A 19,373-nucleotide genomic window follows, 5' to 3' on the forward strand; every position below is an offset into this window, starting at 1 on the left:
CAATCAATGTCTCATGCACAGATTGAATCATCAACGGATATCTACAGGTGTAATTTTACAACTATTAGAGACAGTTTTGTATCACAACTATTTCATGTTTAATACAGAAATTTTTTGGCAAATCCATGGAATCCCTATGGGATCACCTTTGGCTCTGACAACTGCCAACATTTATGTTATGAGGTTCGAAGAGGATGTTGTGTATAAAGCTGAATGGTGGCAATATATCACCTTATCGGTTCGTTACATAGACGACATTCTGCTTGTATGGAGTGGCACTCAACAGCAACTGCTTAGTTTCTATGATTGGATCAATGGTCAGGATCCTCATCTAAAATTCACTATACAACATTCGACATCACAGATAGCGTTCTTAGATGTTTTAATTAGTTTTGATGAACACACATTCAGAACCACTATGTATCGCAAGCCCATGGACAAAAACAACTTACTAAAATTTCATAGTCATCACTCTCACCCTTTTAAATGCGGGCTGCCTGCTAGCCAGTTTTTTCGCGCAAAGCGTATATGTTCCACCACGAGCGATTTTGAAATCCAAGCAGCAATTTTGCGCGATCGATTCTTAGAACGGGGGTATCCGAGATCAGCAATCAGGAAAGCCTATAAAAGGGCTAAATACTCGGACAGACAAAGTCTATTACAGTACAAACCTTCAAAAGACAGTCCACAATTAGTTTGTGTTCTAAAACAGTCAGTGGCCACAAACATTATTTCATCATCGATTCGACGCCATTGGCATGTATTAGCATTACATAAGATTTTTGAAGACACTCCGCTAATCGTCACTACACGTGGTGCGAATATTAGAGATAAGCTGGTACACGCTCAAGCTCCGATAAATGCACAGGTTTCAATCACAGGACATAATAAGTGTGGGCAATGTTCTCACTGTACGAACTGTATTGAGGGCTTGAGCTGGCAAGAACCGGTAACAGGGTATCGTGTATACCGTAAACACAACACATCATGCAATTCTGACTATGTTGTTTACGCAATTATTTGTCCGTGCCCAGGGTTATATATTGGCAGGACAACCCGCAAGATCAGAGTGAGGTTGAATGAACACAAATCAAAATTAAACACATCCACCTTATCTGCACCTATTGTTGCACATTGTGAAGAGCATGGACACTCGTACAGTACTTTGAGATGGACTGTTATAGATCATATACCTCTCAAGCCGCGAGGAGGGAATCGGGAAGAATTGCTGAATAAACGCGAAGCGTTTTGGATCTTTACTTTGAACACGCAAGCCCCTCAGGGAATGAATGAAGCTCTTGATTGGGGCTCTTTAGTTTGAATGAATACGTGATGACGTCATAGCGATGTGTGTTGTGATTGGTAGTGAAACCATCTGTGCCTCTAGCTTAAAAAGCTTGGATCGTTGGCGAGAGGTTTGTAGAGAGCAAGAGCGCTCTATGGCGCCTGGTAAAAATCTCTTTTGAAGCTTCATTTTCAGCTATCGTTACACCGACTGCTTCAGAAGAACGTATCCCCTGAAGAAAGGTTCCGTCGCGGACCAGAAACGTAGCTACGTCGGGTGGATTTAACATCATCAGATAAGTCGGGACTCTGAAAGCTATGCTCAATTAAATGATATTCGAATTCTACATATAAATACAAATCGTCTTTAAGGAATAATGGGACAAAAAATGTGTTGCAGTTTTCACTAGGGTTGCACGGAGCTAAAAATAATATAACAGGTGGAGGAGGATTGGTTGATGATTATACATGGAAATTTATCAGACCATGTGTTGGGCTGAAACATTTACATATGAAACCCTTCCTCTACTTGTCTAAAAATTTTGCGGTTTTAGCAAATTAGGCAGCTTGCATGTGTTTCACCACACATTGCAGTTGACCTTTCCAAAAAAATCTTTTTCAGTGGTCATTTAAACAAAGGCTTGGTTGTGAGCAGAGAATTGTTATCAACAATTTAATAATTTGCAAAATTTTAAAATTCACTGGGGTGTTACTTATTTATATATTTTGATTATCAAATAAAACAAGGCATGTTGGTGTTATTCTGGCAACCTTTTTTAGACCAGTTTCTAACAGATGTACTTCTTTATCCATGCTTTAGCTTTGTTGGGTCATCTTATCTTTAAATTCATGAATATGGGTTGTACTAATGATAATTTTCTGATTATGGAGGGTTTTTTTTCATTTCATCTAATTATTTATAGGTTGATTTTTTTTTGGCTTGTTTTTCTGCATGGGTTCATTCTCCCTATATACTTAACAGAGTTGCAGTGGGAGGGTTTTAGGGTGGGAATTTGAGAATACTAGTCTCCTTTGATGTATTGCCAACTTTCTCTTTCTTGATTTTTTTTTTTTTTTAATCAGAACTTTGTTTAACCACTATTTTTAGATATGTAGTTGGCATATTGTTCATGCCTTTCTTTTATGATTGTATTCTCTGAAAATTGAATAAATATAATGAATTAAAAAAAAACAGTTCTTAAGAGTTTCTATCAAGAGAATCTTCAAAAATGCATCTTCCAAGTTCCCATCTGCCCTAGGAGAACCTATCAAATAGTTCCAGAGTTTCCATGTTCTGTAAGAGAATATATTATAAGCTCATACAAATTTCCATCTACTATAAGATGTTCTGATGTCAGGCTAATTCCCATGCAAGAAAACCTGTTATCAATGAACATCCCACCGTGACAAGATGGGTACCTCGCACAGCTGGAAATGGTTTAGAGGTATGGAGGCGTTAGCGAGCTAGAGATACACAGGGTGCTGTAAAGCAAACACCAAAGGAGAAAGTGAAGGAGAGAACAGAAGCAAGTCCAACAAAAGGGATAAACAAAAGCCAGCTGGGAACTGTAGTCCAGCGGGATATGTCCTAAAGCTAATCGCTTAGAAAAGACTAGTAAAACAGACAAAGATTCTGTGAAATAGAACTAGAAACGGTTAAACATCTCATTGCTGGATGTGACCTGCTGATGTCTGAAGGCCTGAATAAAGAGAGGCACTAAGTAGCATGGCTTATTCATTGGACACTGTATAAATATTATAACATTGATGTACCAAACAAATATTGGGAGCACAGTCCTAACAGAATAGAGGAGAACGAAGAAGTCGTGATCACCTGGGACATCCCTCTTCCCACCAACAGGAAGACCAATGCACGAAAACCAGATATTGAGGTGAAGAACACAAGAACAGCATTGATGATAAGAGGTATCAGTACCCAGTGACTATTCTGTGGATCGTATGGATAAAGCAAAGATCCTTAAGTACCAAAATATGCAATCAAGACCAAGAAAATGTGGTAGAAAGATACATAAGTAGTTCCAATTATATTGGGTGCCACTGGCCTGATTAAGAAGAATTCTCAAGCTCATCTTGGTATGTTGCCTGTTAAGATTGCACCCTATAAACTCCAGAAGGCGGCTCTCTTTGGTACAATGCAAATACTAAGAAAGGCATTAGCAGTTAATTTGAGAGATTGAGATCATCCCTAATATAATAAAGTTCATGGTTGTCGTCCTGTGATTGAGCAAATATCCAAGAACCCCAGAATATCTTAAGGATCGGCTCAAGGTATCTGGCCCAATCCACTTTAAGGCTGAGTGTAGCAAGGGATTATGGTCCCTGGAAAGATCCCACAACTGAGATAAGAACCAGGATCCTATAAAGGCTTAGACAGGCCCCTGGGACTCTAGAAGGCAGCGCCTGCAAAATCGCTGACCTGAGTGACGTGTTCGATCAGTGAATTGAAACTATATTAGTACAGAGAGATTAGACAGCCCTTAAGAATAAGTGGCCTGAGATTGTGTTTGGGGAAGTATGAAGATAACGTTGAAATGTTTTAAACACTGTAAATAAAAGAACTTAAAGGAAAAGCCTTGACCGTTCTTGTTTGTGCTGCATGTGTTGTCTGTGAAGGAACAGGCAATAGAAGAAAAGTAAAGACTACACACTCTGCCAATAGTTTGGACACATGGTTTCTGGCCGTCAGGTATTCAGGGTAAGTTATAGGCAGTGACTTGCCTCAGCCAGCAAGTCTTCATTTACAGAACCTTCTAACCATAGCTTTAAACCAAGCAGTACCTATAGCTCAGTTATACCACAGAGTCCCCAGCCTCTTACCAAGCACATCACATACTGGGGCAGAGTTTCCTAACTTGTGTGTCTTCAGACCTGATCAGGTATGCCAAAGAAAGTCCAGACCACCACCTGGGATCTGCTCTCAGCACCTCACAGCAACAAGACTCACCAGCAGTGGCTCTTAAACTTGGAAAAGCTCCTTTCCAAGAATATGTGTACCTACATGCCTCTAAATAAGCGATGGAGTATGGTAATTAATGGGCAGCATGCAAAGCATGGATAGCCAAGCCCTACCTTATAGAGTACACTGATGTACAGAGTAACTCCTTGTCTTCACCCTCCAGAGCAGGATCAATGCTTCCAATAAGCAAACTAGGCAGTTGCTTAGTATGCCAAACTTTGGGGGCAGCAAAATCCTTCCAGTGCAAGGCCCAAAAGGATGCTCTGCCAGAGCTGATACCATTAAAGAAGGGAGTGCTGTACTGGAGCCAGTACCACCAGTAGGAGGGCGTGCTGTGCTGGAGCTGCCACTAATAGGTAAGTTGGGGGAGGGAGGGTGCATGACTGAAGCTTTACCTAGGGCACCAAATACCTATAGTACCTGAACATAAGAAATTGCCATACTGGGTCAGACCAAGGGTCCATCAAGCCCAGCATCCTGTTTCCAACAGTGGCCAATCCAGGCCATAAGAACCTGGCAAGTACCCAAAAACTAAGTCTAGCCCATGCTACTGATGCTAGTAATAGCAGTGGCTATTCTCTAAGTTTACTTGATTAAAAGCAGTTAATGGACTTCTGCTCCAAGAATTTATCCAAACCTTTTTTTTTAAATCCAGCTACCCTAACTGCACTAACCACATCCTCTGGCAACAAATTACAGAGCTTAATTGCACATTGAGTGAAAAAGAATTTTCTCCAATTAGTTTTACATGTGCTACTTGCTAACTTCATGGAGTGCCCCCTAGTCCTTCTATTATCCGAAAGAGTAAATAACAGATTTACATTTACCCGTTCTAGACCTCTCACAAATTTAAAGACCTCTATCATATCCCTCCTCAGCGGTCTCTTCTCCAAGCTGAACAGCCCTAACCCTCTCTTTAGCCTTTCCTCATAGGGGAGCTGTTCCATCCCCTTTATCATTTTGGTTGCCCTTCTCTGTACCTTCTCCAGTGCAACTATATGTTTTCTGAGATACGGCGACCAGAATTGCACACAGTACTCAAGGTGCGGTCTCACCAAGGAGTGATACAGAGGCAATTATGGCAATTATTTTCCCTTCTTTTAGCACTTGTTAATGTTTTTTTATCACTTTATTGTTGTTCACTCCTTGTTATTTGTAAACCGGCATGATGCGATTCCCTTCGCGAATGCCGGTATAGAAAAAAATAAATAAATAAATTTTCCATTTTAATCACCATTCCCTTCCTAATATAATGCCTAACATTCTGTTTGCTTTTTTGACTGCCGCAGCACACTGAGCCAACATAATCTGCTTTGAAGTGCCAAAAAGCGGAACCTAAGTAAGTAAATTACATAAATAAAATACTCTTACACTGGCCCTAGGCTGAGTGAGATAAGGAGAGTATACAGAGAGCATGGGATGTGATTCACTCAGTGTTAGAAGCAGCAGCAGTGGAAGAGCTCTGGCAGCCACAAGTGGCGGTCAAGGCAACTAACCAAGCAGGCCATCCTTCCCATACAGACGACACCCTTCTCTTGCACCTGCATATAGATGTAGCTGATCCACTGAAAAGGGTTCAGGTGTGTCTCTGCTCCCTGTCTTTTTGTTTTAAAATTTGGAAGAGAATGGTGAGGCTTTCAGTGCTTCTCTAGTAGTTCTTTTGATATGCATTGAGCTTAAAAAGGTTAGGAAACCCTGTACCAGGGATCTGTAACCTAAATATTGGAATTTACTGAATATCCTGATTTTTTACTTGTTTTATGCATGTCATTTAAAACTTAATGCATACTCTCTCATGTTAAGATTATGCTAAAAATATGAGAACAATTTTCAAAAACCCTTTTTAATTGGTAAACAGCTATTTTAAAGGCTTTTTGAAAATTTCCCCCCTGTATGCAGGTAAAAGTATGCATGTTGCATCACAATGTGCGTACTTATACCTGCATTTTCATGAAGGCTTTTCTGGGGTGAGGGTGGGCAATGATGCATAGTTTTACATTTTCAAAACTATGCATGGTATTTTAGCTGGAAAAAGTACTGCAGAGAAAAGAGGTGTAAATCTCTGAGGGTTATTTTTCCTTCAGCCATTTTCAAAAAATGTTGAATATACATGAACCTTTCCTTTGAAAACTGGTGCAGAGCCCACAGGTTTGCATCAAAACACTGTTTTGAAAATCGCCCCACTGGGTTAAAGAAAAAGAAAAAGTTAAATATAAAGTATCCCTGAAAGTGAACAGCATCCCAGTTCATACAATCAATATACAGCTCTGTCAATACAAACACAGGGTAGTGCTAGAAGAGGCACTGTGGTCCTTCTAGGGTTGAAACTTGCAGGGCAGTGTTAAGAGAATGTACCACCTTCCCTCTCTTTACATCCTAATGACTGGAGTACACAACACTTCTAACCTAATATGGTCCAACAATATGGAGTCAATGATCCCCTCTGTATTCTAGTAAAGACTATATTCCCCTTACAGAGGTATTCAAGATTACAACCATAAAATAAAATACTACCTGACATACAAACAATGTAATTACACAATTTAAAAATAGATTGAAATTGAATTGATGGGGTTAGTAACAATAGATTGAAGAGGTTATGTTTATATATGCGTGTTTTTATATTAACAGTACAGATATTCTGTCCGTTAAAATGAGGAAGATATGGTGAAGAGCAGATGAAGAATATCCCCTGAGGAAGCCTTTTTTGGGCGAAACGAGGGACCTTTGTTGGAGTTGACTGAAGACATTGAAGACATCTGAATCGTTGGTTTTAGTATGGGGATTTTTAGTGGGTGAATGTGGTATGAATATGGTATTTTAGTATTATTATTAGATGTGGGATTTTGAAGTAGTGATTATTGTTATGCCATAATATATTATTGTTATGAAATAATATATTACCAATATTTAATGATTTGAAATGTTATATATGCACTATTATTAATAAATTGTTAAATTGTGTAATTACATTGTACATCAGGTAGTATTTATTTTATGGTTGTAATCTTGAATACATCTAAGGGGAGTGCAGTACACAATATTTCATCAGATGGAATCAGAGTACTCAAGTGTAACCAAAAAGTGACCTACCATGCTTTAACACTGTTCTCTATGGCATATTTATTCAGGTTACCAGGCAGAGTTCACATTTGCTCACTCTCAGACAGAGCAGAGCCAGTCCAAGGAAACCAGCCTATTTTTCTCAAATTTCATCAAAGAAAGAGAAATGGGCCACTGATCTCAAAATATCCATAAGCTGGTGATGGAGGAAAACAGCCTGATCTGCCTCAGCTAAGTTAGTTCTGAAATGCCCATGATTAACAAAGCTTTAACATATCTTAATTATGATTACTTTTTCTACTGCAAAATGTGAGAAAAGACAGAGAGAAAACGGTAAGAAACGAAAGAATGTCTATTATGTTTGTAGAAAAGCAGTCTCTTTCATGCAGTAAAGACTTTTAAATTAGTCATGTCCTCACCCTGCAATTCCATGGCATAAAGGTGCGCCTCCTGAGCCATCACAGGAAAGATCTCCTTCTCAATGGAGGTTGGTTGCAACTGCAGAGGAACACAGATGTCAGCATCATTAGGACTGCTGGAAATCACATTTAAATCTCTTCGTCATGTTCAATTCAAAAGAGGCCATTCATTAAGGATTTTGGGCAGGAGTAAGCACCATGCTACTTTTAGTCCTCGGGATCTGCTTCTGCAAAAAAAAAGCTCAGAGTTTATGCTTCTTGTTCCATTTACTGTAGGGCCAACAATTTTCCACTCCCAGAACTATAATGGAGTTAACAACTTCCGAATGATACCATGAATTGGCATAGAAGCTCTTTAAGCTGTATCCCTGAACGAGACCAGCTTGATTTATAGAATGCATATAATGCCACAGTAAATAGTGTTCAGTCAGATCCAGTGAGTGGAGATAACGTGCCTCTTATTAAAATGGCTGCTACCATATGGTCAAAGCAATTGCATAGAACCTGCTTAAATAAATTTCACCAGGATTCAAAATTTGAAACTGATACAGATAAGAATTACTACTTTTGCACTTTTGACATACTGTACACTTCACTTAGAGTATGGCTGTGATTTAACTTATAGTGCCTGAAAAGAAAGCATTTCCCAGTCAAAGGAAGTAAAAGCTGGCAGTAATATTAAGACCCCTTAACTCAACAAGGTATTAAATGAGTTGAGAATACTCAATCTGAAATCGTGTACTGAATTTTAGACTCATCTTACTGGAAAAATAAAAATATTTAAAAATTCTTTATTTTCAGTTGATAGTTACTAGGAATTCCAGGTACTGTCACCAACTGTGCCATTTCCATTTCAACCATTTTAAACATGTCCCCTTAGCTTTCTGAGTTATGTGCTGTTGATGGTGCCTATATAACCGGTGTTCTCCGTAGACAGCAGGATAAATCAGCCACACAAATGGGTGATGTCATCCAACAACAATGAGATGGAAAAGCTTTCTTAAATCTCATAAAAACCAAGAAGGCATTTCTGATCATGGCTGCACTTTCCTGTGTAGCCAGCTTTATAGCAAGCTATTCTTCAAAAGGGAAAAGTTATGTGGCCAATTTATGCTTGTCTATAGAGAACACTTGTAGGTAAGCAACTTATAGTCCCGGGGGAATTTTGCACTACTGCAGAGACCGGAATTCCCCTCCTGTGCAGAATTTGGCAGGCCCCGGTTTGCCGCAAGCAGAGGCCATCCCGCTCATGGCAAAAATGAAGCAGGCCCACTTATGGCATGCCGAGGCCTGCTTCATCTTTGCCGTGGGCAGGGCGACCTCCGCTCGCGGCATACCAGAGCCTGTTCCATCTTCACCACGAAGATGAAGCAGGCCTTCGCTTGCGGCAAAGATGGAGCAGGCCCCGGTGAGAGTGAGTGTGTGTAACACCATGAGCCTGGTGGATGAGAGAGAGAGCATGTGTGAGGGTGTGAGGATATGGGTGCCAACAAGAGGGAGCTTATGTGAGTTCATTGTGAAAGAGTATGTGTGTGAGAGAGAGAGATTAGGTTCTGGTATGTGTTGAAAAGGGATTGTTTGTATGAAAGAGAGGGAGCCTGTGTGAGGGTGTGTGTATGTGTAAAAAAGAGAGCCTGTGTGAAGGGATATGCGTGTGTGTGTGTGTGTGTGTGTGTGTGTGCGCGTGAGCCTATCTGTAGGGGGGTGAGCGAGAGAGAGAAGGAGCCTGTGTATGGTGAGGGGTGTGAGAGAGAGAAGGAGCCTGTGTATGGTGAGGGGTGTGAGAGAGAGAAGGATCCTGTGTGTGTGTGTGGGTGTGTGTGTGTGTAACAGAAAAAGAGGGACAGAAGGAGCCTGTATTAGGGGCAGTATTGAGAAAGGGGTCAAATCTTGGGAGTGGAGATAGAGTGGAATGGATTGAGCCTAAAGGGGGAGGGGAGAGATAGTGGCAGGTGGAGGAGTTGGGGCTTGAGAGGGCAAAGTGAAAGAAGATTGGCCAGGGAAGTAGGGAGAGAAGGTGGAAGAGACACTCTTGCAGTGAACTTCTAGGGAAATTCTGAACAACATATTTAAAACTCTGCATCTTTAAGTAATAACTTTTTTCTGTATTGCATTTTAAATTAATTACTTAAAGATTGTCATTGTATATTTTCTTATTTTGACCAATATAAATTATGCAGAATTTTAAGTTTTTGTGCACAGAATTCCCACAAGAGTAAACTTAGCTTTCTCTGTGGACAAATGGGGACTTCCAAACAGAGGACTGCATAGGTTGGATTATTTTATTTCTTGAGAATTTTATTATATGATTGCAACCCATGTTATTTGCATGAGGCTGGAAGGTAGACTTGAAGGAATTAGTTAAATAAACTTTTGAAGACCTGTTGGACCAAAAAACTTATCTTGGTGCAAAATATTTTCAGGCAGTAATAAGCGGTAAAAGTATACATGGAAGACCACATAGCAGCTCTATAGATATCTTCTATGGATGCATAGATGTGCACACTTGAGGCTGTCTTGGCCCTAACCTGATAGGGTTTTATTTTACTTTGGAGATATAGTCCTGATGGATTGTAGCAATATGTAATGCAATCAGATATCCAAATAGAAAGAATCTCTTTGTAACAAACTCCTTGTTTAACTGCGTTTGAAAGAAACAAAAAGTCGTGAAGACTTTAAGGATTTTGCTCTTTTTAAGTAGAATAGTAAAGTTCTTCTGTAGTCCAATGTAGGAAGAGGCCTCTCACCCATATGGGCATGTGACCTTGGGGAAAAAATGTTGGCCATTCAATACACGGATTTAAATTCAAATGAAAAATCACTTTTGGTAGAATGTGAAGATGAGTTTTCAAAACTACTCTGTTGTGAAAAATTTGCGTACAAGTATACAAGATTAGGGCTTTCAATTCGCTTACTTTTTGAGCAGAAGGAAATGCTATAAATATTATAATTTTCCAAGAAAGGAATTCTAGATCAGTAGTTGCCAATAGATGGAATGAAGGTTTCATATGCTGAGCAAGAACTACATTTAGATCCCAAGATATAGAAGGATCTTTTATTGAAGGTTTCAGAAGCACGATGCCTTTCATGAATCTGGCAGCTATAGGCTCCATGGGATAAAGAAGCACCATCCTTGTCATCGTGGTATGTTGCTATAAAGTTGAGTTCGTTTTCAAACCAGAGTTGGAAAGGGTTAATAGAGAAATAACAAATAGACAGGACATTGAAAGGGATCCAGACTAAAATGTGAGCCCTGGATTGTAAATCTGTTTCATATATAGGCCGTGGAGACCAGGACAATGACAGCATCCCTCTGCCTTGTGGCTCAATGGCGGCAGCAGTGGTCAGGTGGCAGCGGTGAGGCTGTGCAGGAAGGCAGCAGCATCTGCTGGCATCTGCATGCTGGCATTCTCTTAGGTTTGCACACACACCTCCATTTAGAATTTAAAGGGTCTGCAGCGGCAAAAGCTCCACAGCCCCTCCTGATGATGTCCTTCCTGCAGCCCTATAAAAGGGCTCTGCAATCTTTGCTCTTGGCCTTTGTAAGGGTCTTCAGATCCTGTGGTCTCCTGGTTACTGCAAGATCCTTCATGGTCCCTCATCTTGTTCTTGGTCTCCTGTGATTATCGATGGTCTTCTGTTCCTATCCTCGTCTGGTTCCTGTGTCTTCCTGGTTTCCTGAGTCCAAGACTTCAGTCATGCTTCCAAGTCGGTTTCCAAGTCTTCGGATCTTGTTCCTAGTCTGTGACCTGCCTGAATCTTCCATCGGTTCTAGTCTTCCAAGTTCCTGAGTCTGAGTTCCTGAGTGTGAGTCCTGTCCCTGGTCTTCGGAGTTCTTGTTCCAGCTTCCATCTTATTCCTGGTCTGAGGTCCAGTGCCTGCACCACTATTGGCGTGGTCCGCGGTCAGCCCTGCGGTTGTATAGGGCGAACAGCAGCGAGGGACTCTCTGAGTCATCTTGTTCCAAGTATTCAGCGTCTTGTCCATGTCTCCAGCATCATCTTCTGAGTCCTCAGCCTTCATCTGTCCTCATGCACAAACCACTTAGCAGCGGCAGTCCAAAAGGGCTTTCGAGTGGCCGGAAGGATACCCTAGAGGCAAGCATTGCATTGCTGGGTCTCAATTCCTGATGCATGCTTGACATCCAAGCATTCCTATGCCAAGCGTGTTCCTGTTTCCAAGCCAAGAGTATTCCTGTTTCAGCCAGCCCATGCCCGGATGCATTCGCTCGCCAGCAGTGTGGACCATGGCCAGCCCTGGGGGTGCGCAGGTCATGTCATGGCACAGGGGCTCACACTCGAGTGCTCGTCTGCGCTCACAACAGATTGCGAATGCCATGAGCTTGGTGAACATGTCCTCGCGATGCGCTTTCCATGCTTTGACTCATTCTCTCCTGACTTTTGTTTTTCCCTTACAACCCGTAGGATGTGCCTGCACCTAGATTTTATTAAAGTTCTTCAGCCTTGGTTCTAAGCCTTCAGTGTGTCCAAGCCACATCTTCATCCAGTTTGTCCTGTATGGTTCCTCACTTCAGTTCCTGAAACCAAATATCTTTGGATCCTGTGTCTGCCCTTTGAGCACCTGTTGGTAAGGGATTACCTAGGTCCCTTCTGAAGCCGAAGAGAAGAGGCTGGAGGGGCTTTGAGGAGGGGCTACTGTTGCAATTCTGCTCCTGTGAGGACCCCGACAGCAATCTCACTCACCCACTGCTTCTCCTGACACTGCCAAGCAGGGCTGTCGTCATCCCCTGCAGCAGTGAGACACCGCTGTTGCCACCACTGCCATCTTTACAGCTAGAATGCCACTGACACCTGATGCCAGCAGACACCGCCACTACCTTCCTGCATGGCCTCACAATGCCACCCAACCACCACTGCCACCAGTGAGCCATGCAGCAGAGGAATACTGTTGCTGTCTTGGTCTCCATGGCCTGTGGGCCGCTGACTTCCATCCCTGCTCCTGTATGCTGGCGTCTCCTAGGCATACACCTCTGTTTAGAATTTAAAGGGACCACGGCAGGAAAGCCCCACAGCCCCTCCTGATGATGTCCTTCCTGCAGCCCTATAAAAGGGCTCTTCAATCTTTGCTCCTGGCCTTCTCAAGGATCTTCAGATCCTGTGGTCTCCTGGTTCCTGCAAGGTCCTTCATGGTCTCTCGTCTTGTTCCTAGTCTCCTATCTCATGTGATCATCATTGGTCTTCCTATTCCTGGTCCTAGTCTGGGTCCTGTGTCTTCCTGGTTTCCTGAGTCCAAGTCATCAGTCCTGCTTCCAAGCCTCCGGTTCCTGTCCTAGTCTGTGTCCTGCCTGAGTCTTCCACTGGTTCTAGTCTTTGGAGTCTTCCGAGTTCCTGAGTCTGAGTTCGAGTTCCTGTTCCAAGTCTTTGAGTCCAGTGCCTGTGCTGCTATCAACATGGTCTACGGCCAGCTCCAGGGTTGTGTAGGATGTGCAGTGGTGACTGACTCTCTCAGAGCCTGCGTCATGTTTCCAAGTCCTAAGCCTTCCTCTTGTTCCAAGTCTACTGCAACTCTGGACACATGGACAAGATATCTTCTGAGTCCTCATCCTTTATCTGTCCTCATGCACAAACTGCTTCGCAGATGCAGTCTGAAAGGGCTTTCGAGTGGCTGGAGGGCTACCCCAGAGACCAGCACTGTGTTCCTGGGTCTCAGTTCTTGGTGCGTGTTCAATATCAGAGTGTTTATATGCCAAGCATGTTCCTGTTTCCAAGCCAAGAGTATTCCTGTTTCAACAGCCTGTGCCCAGATGCGTTCGCCCACCCAGCACCGGGGGTCATGCAGGTCATGACACGGCACAGGGGCTCATGCTCTCGAGCACCAGTCCACACTCATAACACCTTCTCAGTTTCTGCCACTTGAAAATAGAATGTCAAGGTTTGTTTGATTTCCCCTCTCTGCATTGGGTGAAGGTACAATTTCTCACCTATGACAGTATTTTTACATTTGTTAATCACTATTACCCAATAGCTTACAGTAATTTACAAACAACACTATATGAAAGAAAAAAGTCATTTTTATATAACTCCTGAATGTTTTAATTTACAGTTAAAATTAATATTCAAGAATTCTTATATAAAATATTACATTGTTTCCCTTCGCATATATTTTTTACTGCTCCTTTTTATCAATTTTTTAATCATTATTTTTACCAGCTACAGGTCTGTCTCATAAAAGTCAGCCACCACAGCATGATATGCCTCATTAGCCTACTTTCTGCTGCGACATTTCAGTTTTCGGAAGGAGAAGATTGTCATGTGTGAGAAGTTATGATACCTGCAACAGTATGCAGCAATGGAAATAAATTGTTAAAGTAAACCTAATTCTAATTTAACCCGGGGAAGAAGATTTATAAGCACCACTATGTGCGGGTCACGAATACCTCCTAGGAAAAACAAGCCATCACACTAAAGCTGCTTTTGGGCTGCAAAATGCAGAGAAGAGGATGTAGCAGCTCTTTTATTTAGAAAGGTTAAACAGGTTAGGGGTCTCCAGCTTGGAAAACAATTAAGAGGGGATAAAAGAGGTTTACAAAACAATGAGTAAGTGGAACAGGTAAATAGTGAACAGTTATTTACTCTCTTAGATACTAGTAACAGGGGACACTCCTTGAAACTAACAGGTAATAGATTTAATACAAATTGGAGGAAGTATTTTTTCACTCAGTGCCCCAAGCAACCTGTGGAATTTGTTGCCAGAGGATGTGTGCCAGCAACCAGCATGGCTGAGTTTAGAAAGGGTCTGGCCAAGTTCATGGAGGAAATGTTCATAAACTGGGAAACTCACTAGTCATCACTGAGAGTGAGAACCAAGAAACTGGATCTACTTTTTGGCTTGGCTACTATCAGAGACAAGATTTATTTTATTTAGATATTTTTATATACCGACATACACTTTGAGTATCACATCGGTTTACATAAGACATGAACTTGGCTTAATAACGCTTTACACGGAACTATTTGTATATAAGAGTAACTTGAAAAATTATAAATTAAAAATTCCTTCATCCCTGTTAATGTCTGAGGAGATTTGCAGGAAATCCCAAAGTGTGTGATTCCTATATCATCTTGCCCTGATGGACCATGCAGCATAATTTAGCACATTATGAGTAAGTCTGAACAAATTAGAAACCAGTCACAATGATCTGTTAGGGACATCTTCACCCCACACAAGGAAAATCTCTTGAAGCCCAGCAAGGCAAAGAGGATAGAAGCCAAGTTGAGCTAGGTTCAAAAGTCATCTAACCTTTTTTTGAAGACTCACAAAAATAAAAAAGGTAAAACAAAGAAATTAAAATTGAGAAAGCAGAGTTGCTTACCTGTAACAGGTGTTCTCCTAGGACAGCAGAATGTTAGTTCTCACATGTGGACAACATCATCAGATGGAGCCTGGCACAGAAAACGCCCGTCAAAGTTTCTAGAACTAAGCACACTGAGTATGCCCAGCATGCCACTATCCATGCATCCACTCAGGGTCCCTCTTCAGTCTCATAACATAGAATTAATTAAAAAATAAAACAAACTATTAGAAACCCAACTCCATGGGGTGGCGGGCGGGTTTCCTGAGGACTAACTTCCTACTGTTCTAGGAGAACATCTGTTACAGGTAAGCAACTCTGCTTCCTCCTAGGACAAGAAGAATGGTAGTCCTCACATGTGGGTGAGTACCCAGCTTTAGGCTGCTCCCGTATGAACAAAGAACATGTAACACTTAACTAGGTGACAACAGGCATAGCAAACTAGTGCAGGTGGCAACAGAGGAAGCCAGCCTTAACCCGAACAAGGGGTATCAGGTCGGAAGAGTTGGGTTCAATTACTGAAAAGGTTCTGCAACACTGACTGATCGAAATGGCTGTCACGTCGACCTTCCCTGTCCAAGCAGTATTGTGAATCAAAGGTGTGGAGGGAACTCCAGGTTGCTGCTTTGAAAATTTTGTCTACGGGCCCGCACATAAGTGGGACTCCGAATTCGCCATGGCTCGAATGGAAACAGCTTTGACATGGCCCCCACCCCAGCTGTAGACCCACCTACACATAGCAGAAAGAGATGCAGTCTGCAAGCCAGTTAGACAAGGTCTGCTTGGATACAGCAACTCCCAATATATTTTTGTCGAAGGAAATGAAGAGTTGCGTGGATTGTCTGTGGCCTGTTGTAAATGCCAGGTAGAACGCTAAGGCCCTTTTGCAAACTAGGCTGTGCAGAGTTCGCTCCACCCAATGCGAGTGAGGCCTAGGAAAGAAGGTTGGCAAGAAGAAAGACTGATTTAGGTGAAAATCAGTCACCACCTTCGGTAGGAATTTAGGGTGTGTGCATAGAACCACCTGATCGTGGAAGAACTCCGTGTAGGGTGGATATGACACCAGTGCCTGAAGTTCGCTGACTGCATGCTGAGGTGACCACTACCAAGAAAGTGACCTTCCAGGCCAGGTACTTCAGGTCACAAGAGCGCAAAGGCTCAAAGGGAGCCTTTATTAGGTGGGCCAAGACCACGCTGAGATCCCAGAAAACCACAGGAGGCCTGAGGGAAGGTTTCAGCTAGAGCAGGCCCTGCATGAAATGACCCACTACAGGCTGCACTGAGGTAGGTGATCCATCCACTCCTTGGTGGTAGGCTCCAATCACACAGAATCACTTTCACAGAGGTGGTCTTTAAGCCAGCATCTGAAAGGTGCAGCAGGTAATAATGAGAACAGATTCATCCCCTGGCTGTCACATCACACCGAAAATCTCTTCCACTTTAGGCCATAAGATTTTCTAGTGGAAGGTTTCCTGAACTCCAGTAGGACCCGAGACACACCCTCTGAGAGATTTAGAGGCTGTAAGGTCACTCTTTCAACATCCAAGCCATGAGGGACAAGGCTTGGAGATTGGGATAGCACAGCCTTCCCTGATCCTGCATTATGAGGTCTGGGGACGTTCCCAGATGAATCAGGTCTCGCAGGGAAAGATCCTGCAAACACAGGAACCAGATCTGCCGGGGCCAATAAGGCACAATGAGAATCATGGTCCCTGGTCCTGCTGGAGCTTCAAGAGCATCTTGGAGATCAGAGGGAACGGAAGAAAGGCGTACATTAGGCCCCTGCCCCAGTGTCGGGCAAAGGCGCCCAACGCCATCCTGCCCTTCCTCCCGGTCAGGGAGCAGAACTGGTCTACCTTCCTGTTGTGAGCAGAGGCAAATAGGTCCATGTCCAGAGTTCCCCAAAGGCAAAAGATCTAGTTCGCTACCTCCTGCTTCAGGGACCACTCATGCAGTCGGAAGGAATGACTTAGGCCATTCAACAGCACATTCTCCTGTCCCTGTAGATACCGGGCTTGGAGAAGGATGTTCTGGGATAGTACCCATTACCAAATTTGGACCGCCTCCTGACAAAGGAGGAATGATCCCATCCTCCCTGCTTGTTGAGGTACCACATGGCTACCTAATTGTTGGTCTGGACTAGCATGACCTTGCCATCCAGTTGAACCAGAAATGCTCACAGGGCATAGCGGATCGCCCGTAGCTGCAGGAAATTGATCTGGCACCTCAGCTCCTGAGCCGACCAGTAACTCTGGGTGTACAAGTCCCCATGTGCCCCCCAAACCAAGTTGGAGGCATCTGTGGTGAGCACAACTTGATTGGGGGAAGCCTGGAAAGGAAGCCCCATCTCCAGATTGGGAAGGGACACCCACCACAACAGAGATTCGGAGCAGTGTGGTATCAGCTGGGACTTGGGGTAACTGATTAAAATCCCCAAGGTCTGCAAGATCCGCAGGGTAGTTTGCAAGGACTGCAGCGCTCCCAGCCTGGAGGGGCTCTTGATGAGCCAGTCGCCAGATAGGAAAACGCCTGCGCTTGCTGCCTTCACAGATGCAGTCACCGCCACAAGGCATTTTGTGAAAATGCAGGGCGTGGACACTAGCCCGAAGGGCAGTACTCTGTACTGAAAATGATGCTCACCCACTACAAACTGGAGGTACTGCCGATGGGTGTGGGAAATCCTTATATGAGCATAGGCATCCCGTAGATCGAGGGAACAAAGCCAGTCTCCTCGGCGTAGGAGGGGAATAAGGGCACCAGGCGAGAGCATCTTGAACTTTTCTCACATGAGGAATTTGTTCAAAGCCCTCAAGTCCTAAATCGAGCGAAGGCCCCCTGTTCTCTTTGGTATGAGGAAATACCTCGAGTAGAAGCTGCTTCCCCGTTGACCGGGAGGAACGGGTTCAACCACTCTGGCCATTGTGAGGGCTTTGAGAAGTATTGCCCGATCCCTGGAAGAACTCCAAGAGGGGCATGGTGGAGAGTCTGGCGGGATCTCCTGGAAGCTCTACCTGTACCCCCAGCGGATGATGGAGAGGACCCACCAGTCCAAGATGGCTCTCCAACCATCCATGAAGGACGCGAGTCGACCTCTGACTGGAGGGCCCCCCACCGGCTATATTGTCGACTGGCTTAAACCCCCTCGCAACCAGTCAAAAACCTATGGCAGGGGTCTGTTGCAGCGGTGGTTGAGTTCTGGAACATGGGACCTCAGTCCGGCCCTTTGAGGTCGTGCCCTCCCTGCCGGAGGATAGTACTTCCTTGGTTGGTAAAATGGTTGTCGAGATCCCTGCCTTGAGGACATTTTGCCCGAGGACTGGGGGTCCGAGGTGCTAGCCAAGAGATGCAAGGTCTCACGATAGTCTGAGTTTTGCTACAGCCTCTTTGATTTTGTCACCGAAGATATTCTCTTCAATACAAGGCAGGTCTGCAATACGGTCTTGTATTTTGGGCCAGAGATTAGATGCCCTTAGCCATGTCATACGAGCCCCAATGCCTACCGTGGTCACTCTTGCCGCTGTCTCAAAGACATCATATGCAGACTGAACTTTATGCTTATTGCATTCTAATCCCTGCTGCATGACTTTCACGAAGTCCTCCTGGAGTTGTTGAGGGAGGCAGTCCACCAACTCCTGCTTTTAGAGATTCCTGGAATATTGGTTCATATATAGTTGGTAAAAGCAATGTGGGCTGCCAACATAGATCCCTGGAAGACCTTATGGCCTTCAGTGCATCCAGGGCCTTGTGCTCATAGCCTGTAGGAGCAGAGGCATGGGTGCGAGACCTTTTTGCTTTTTTAAGAGATGATGCCACCACTACAGACTGGTGTGAAAGGTGGCACCTGTCAAAACCTGTAGATGCTTGAACTAGGTATATCACAATTGTCTTCCTGTTTACCAGAGGGACAGAGATGGGATGTTCCCGGATTCTGCCAACCAAGTCCTTGAAGACATCATGGACTGGAACAGCAACTACTTCCTTAGGAGCGTCCACAAACTGAAGGATCTCCAGCATCTTGTGCCTGGAGTCTTCCTCAGTGAGGAGCCGGAAGGGGCAGACTCCACCATCTTCCTCACAAAACCTGCAAATGTCAGGTCCTCTGGAGGGAAGCAGCACCTCTCCTCTGGAGAGGGTTCCCAAAGCAGTTCCTCGGAGTCCTCAGAGGAAGAGACTGAAGGCGGGTTGTAAGGGGCATCAGCCTCGCTTCCCAGCAACTCAGGCGGTAGAGCCTAGGACACGGCCCTGGGAGCACAGATAGCCCTGCAGGCACAGATGGCAGCACAGGCCCCGAGGGCACTGCAGGCACCGGGCGCATCAA

General features: G+C 43.8%; 1 protein-coding gene across 2 annotated transcripts in view; it reads right to left on the reverse strand.

Moving 5' to 3' along the window:
• Positions 1-19,373, reverse strand: part of GMPPB (GDP-mannose pyrophosphorylase B) — a 183,436-nt gene that overhangs the window by 72,676 nt on the left and 91,387 nt on the right. For both annotated transcript variants that reach the window (XM_029599666.1, XM_029599665.1), the window contains exon 7: positions 7,744-7,822. In XM_029599666.1, coding sequence (XP_029455526.1) covers positions 7,744-7,822 — 79 coding nt within the window. The remainder of the gene's footprint in view (positions 1-7,743; positions 7,823-19,373) is intronic.

The sequence above is a fragment of the Rhinatrema bivittatum genome, chromosome 4 (genome assembly GCF_901001135.1).
Source record: "Rhinatrema bivittatum chromosome 4, aRhiBiv1.1, whole genome shotgun sequence".
NCBI lineage: Eukaryota > Metazoa > Chordata > Amphibia > Gymnophiona > Rhinatrematidae > Rhinatrema > Rhinatrema bivittatum.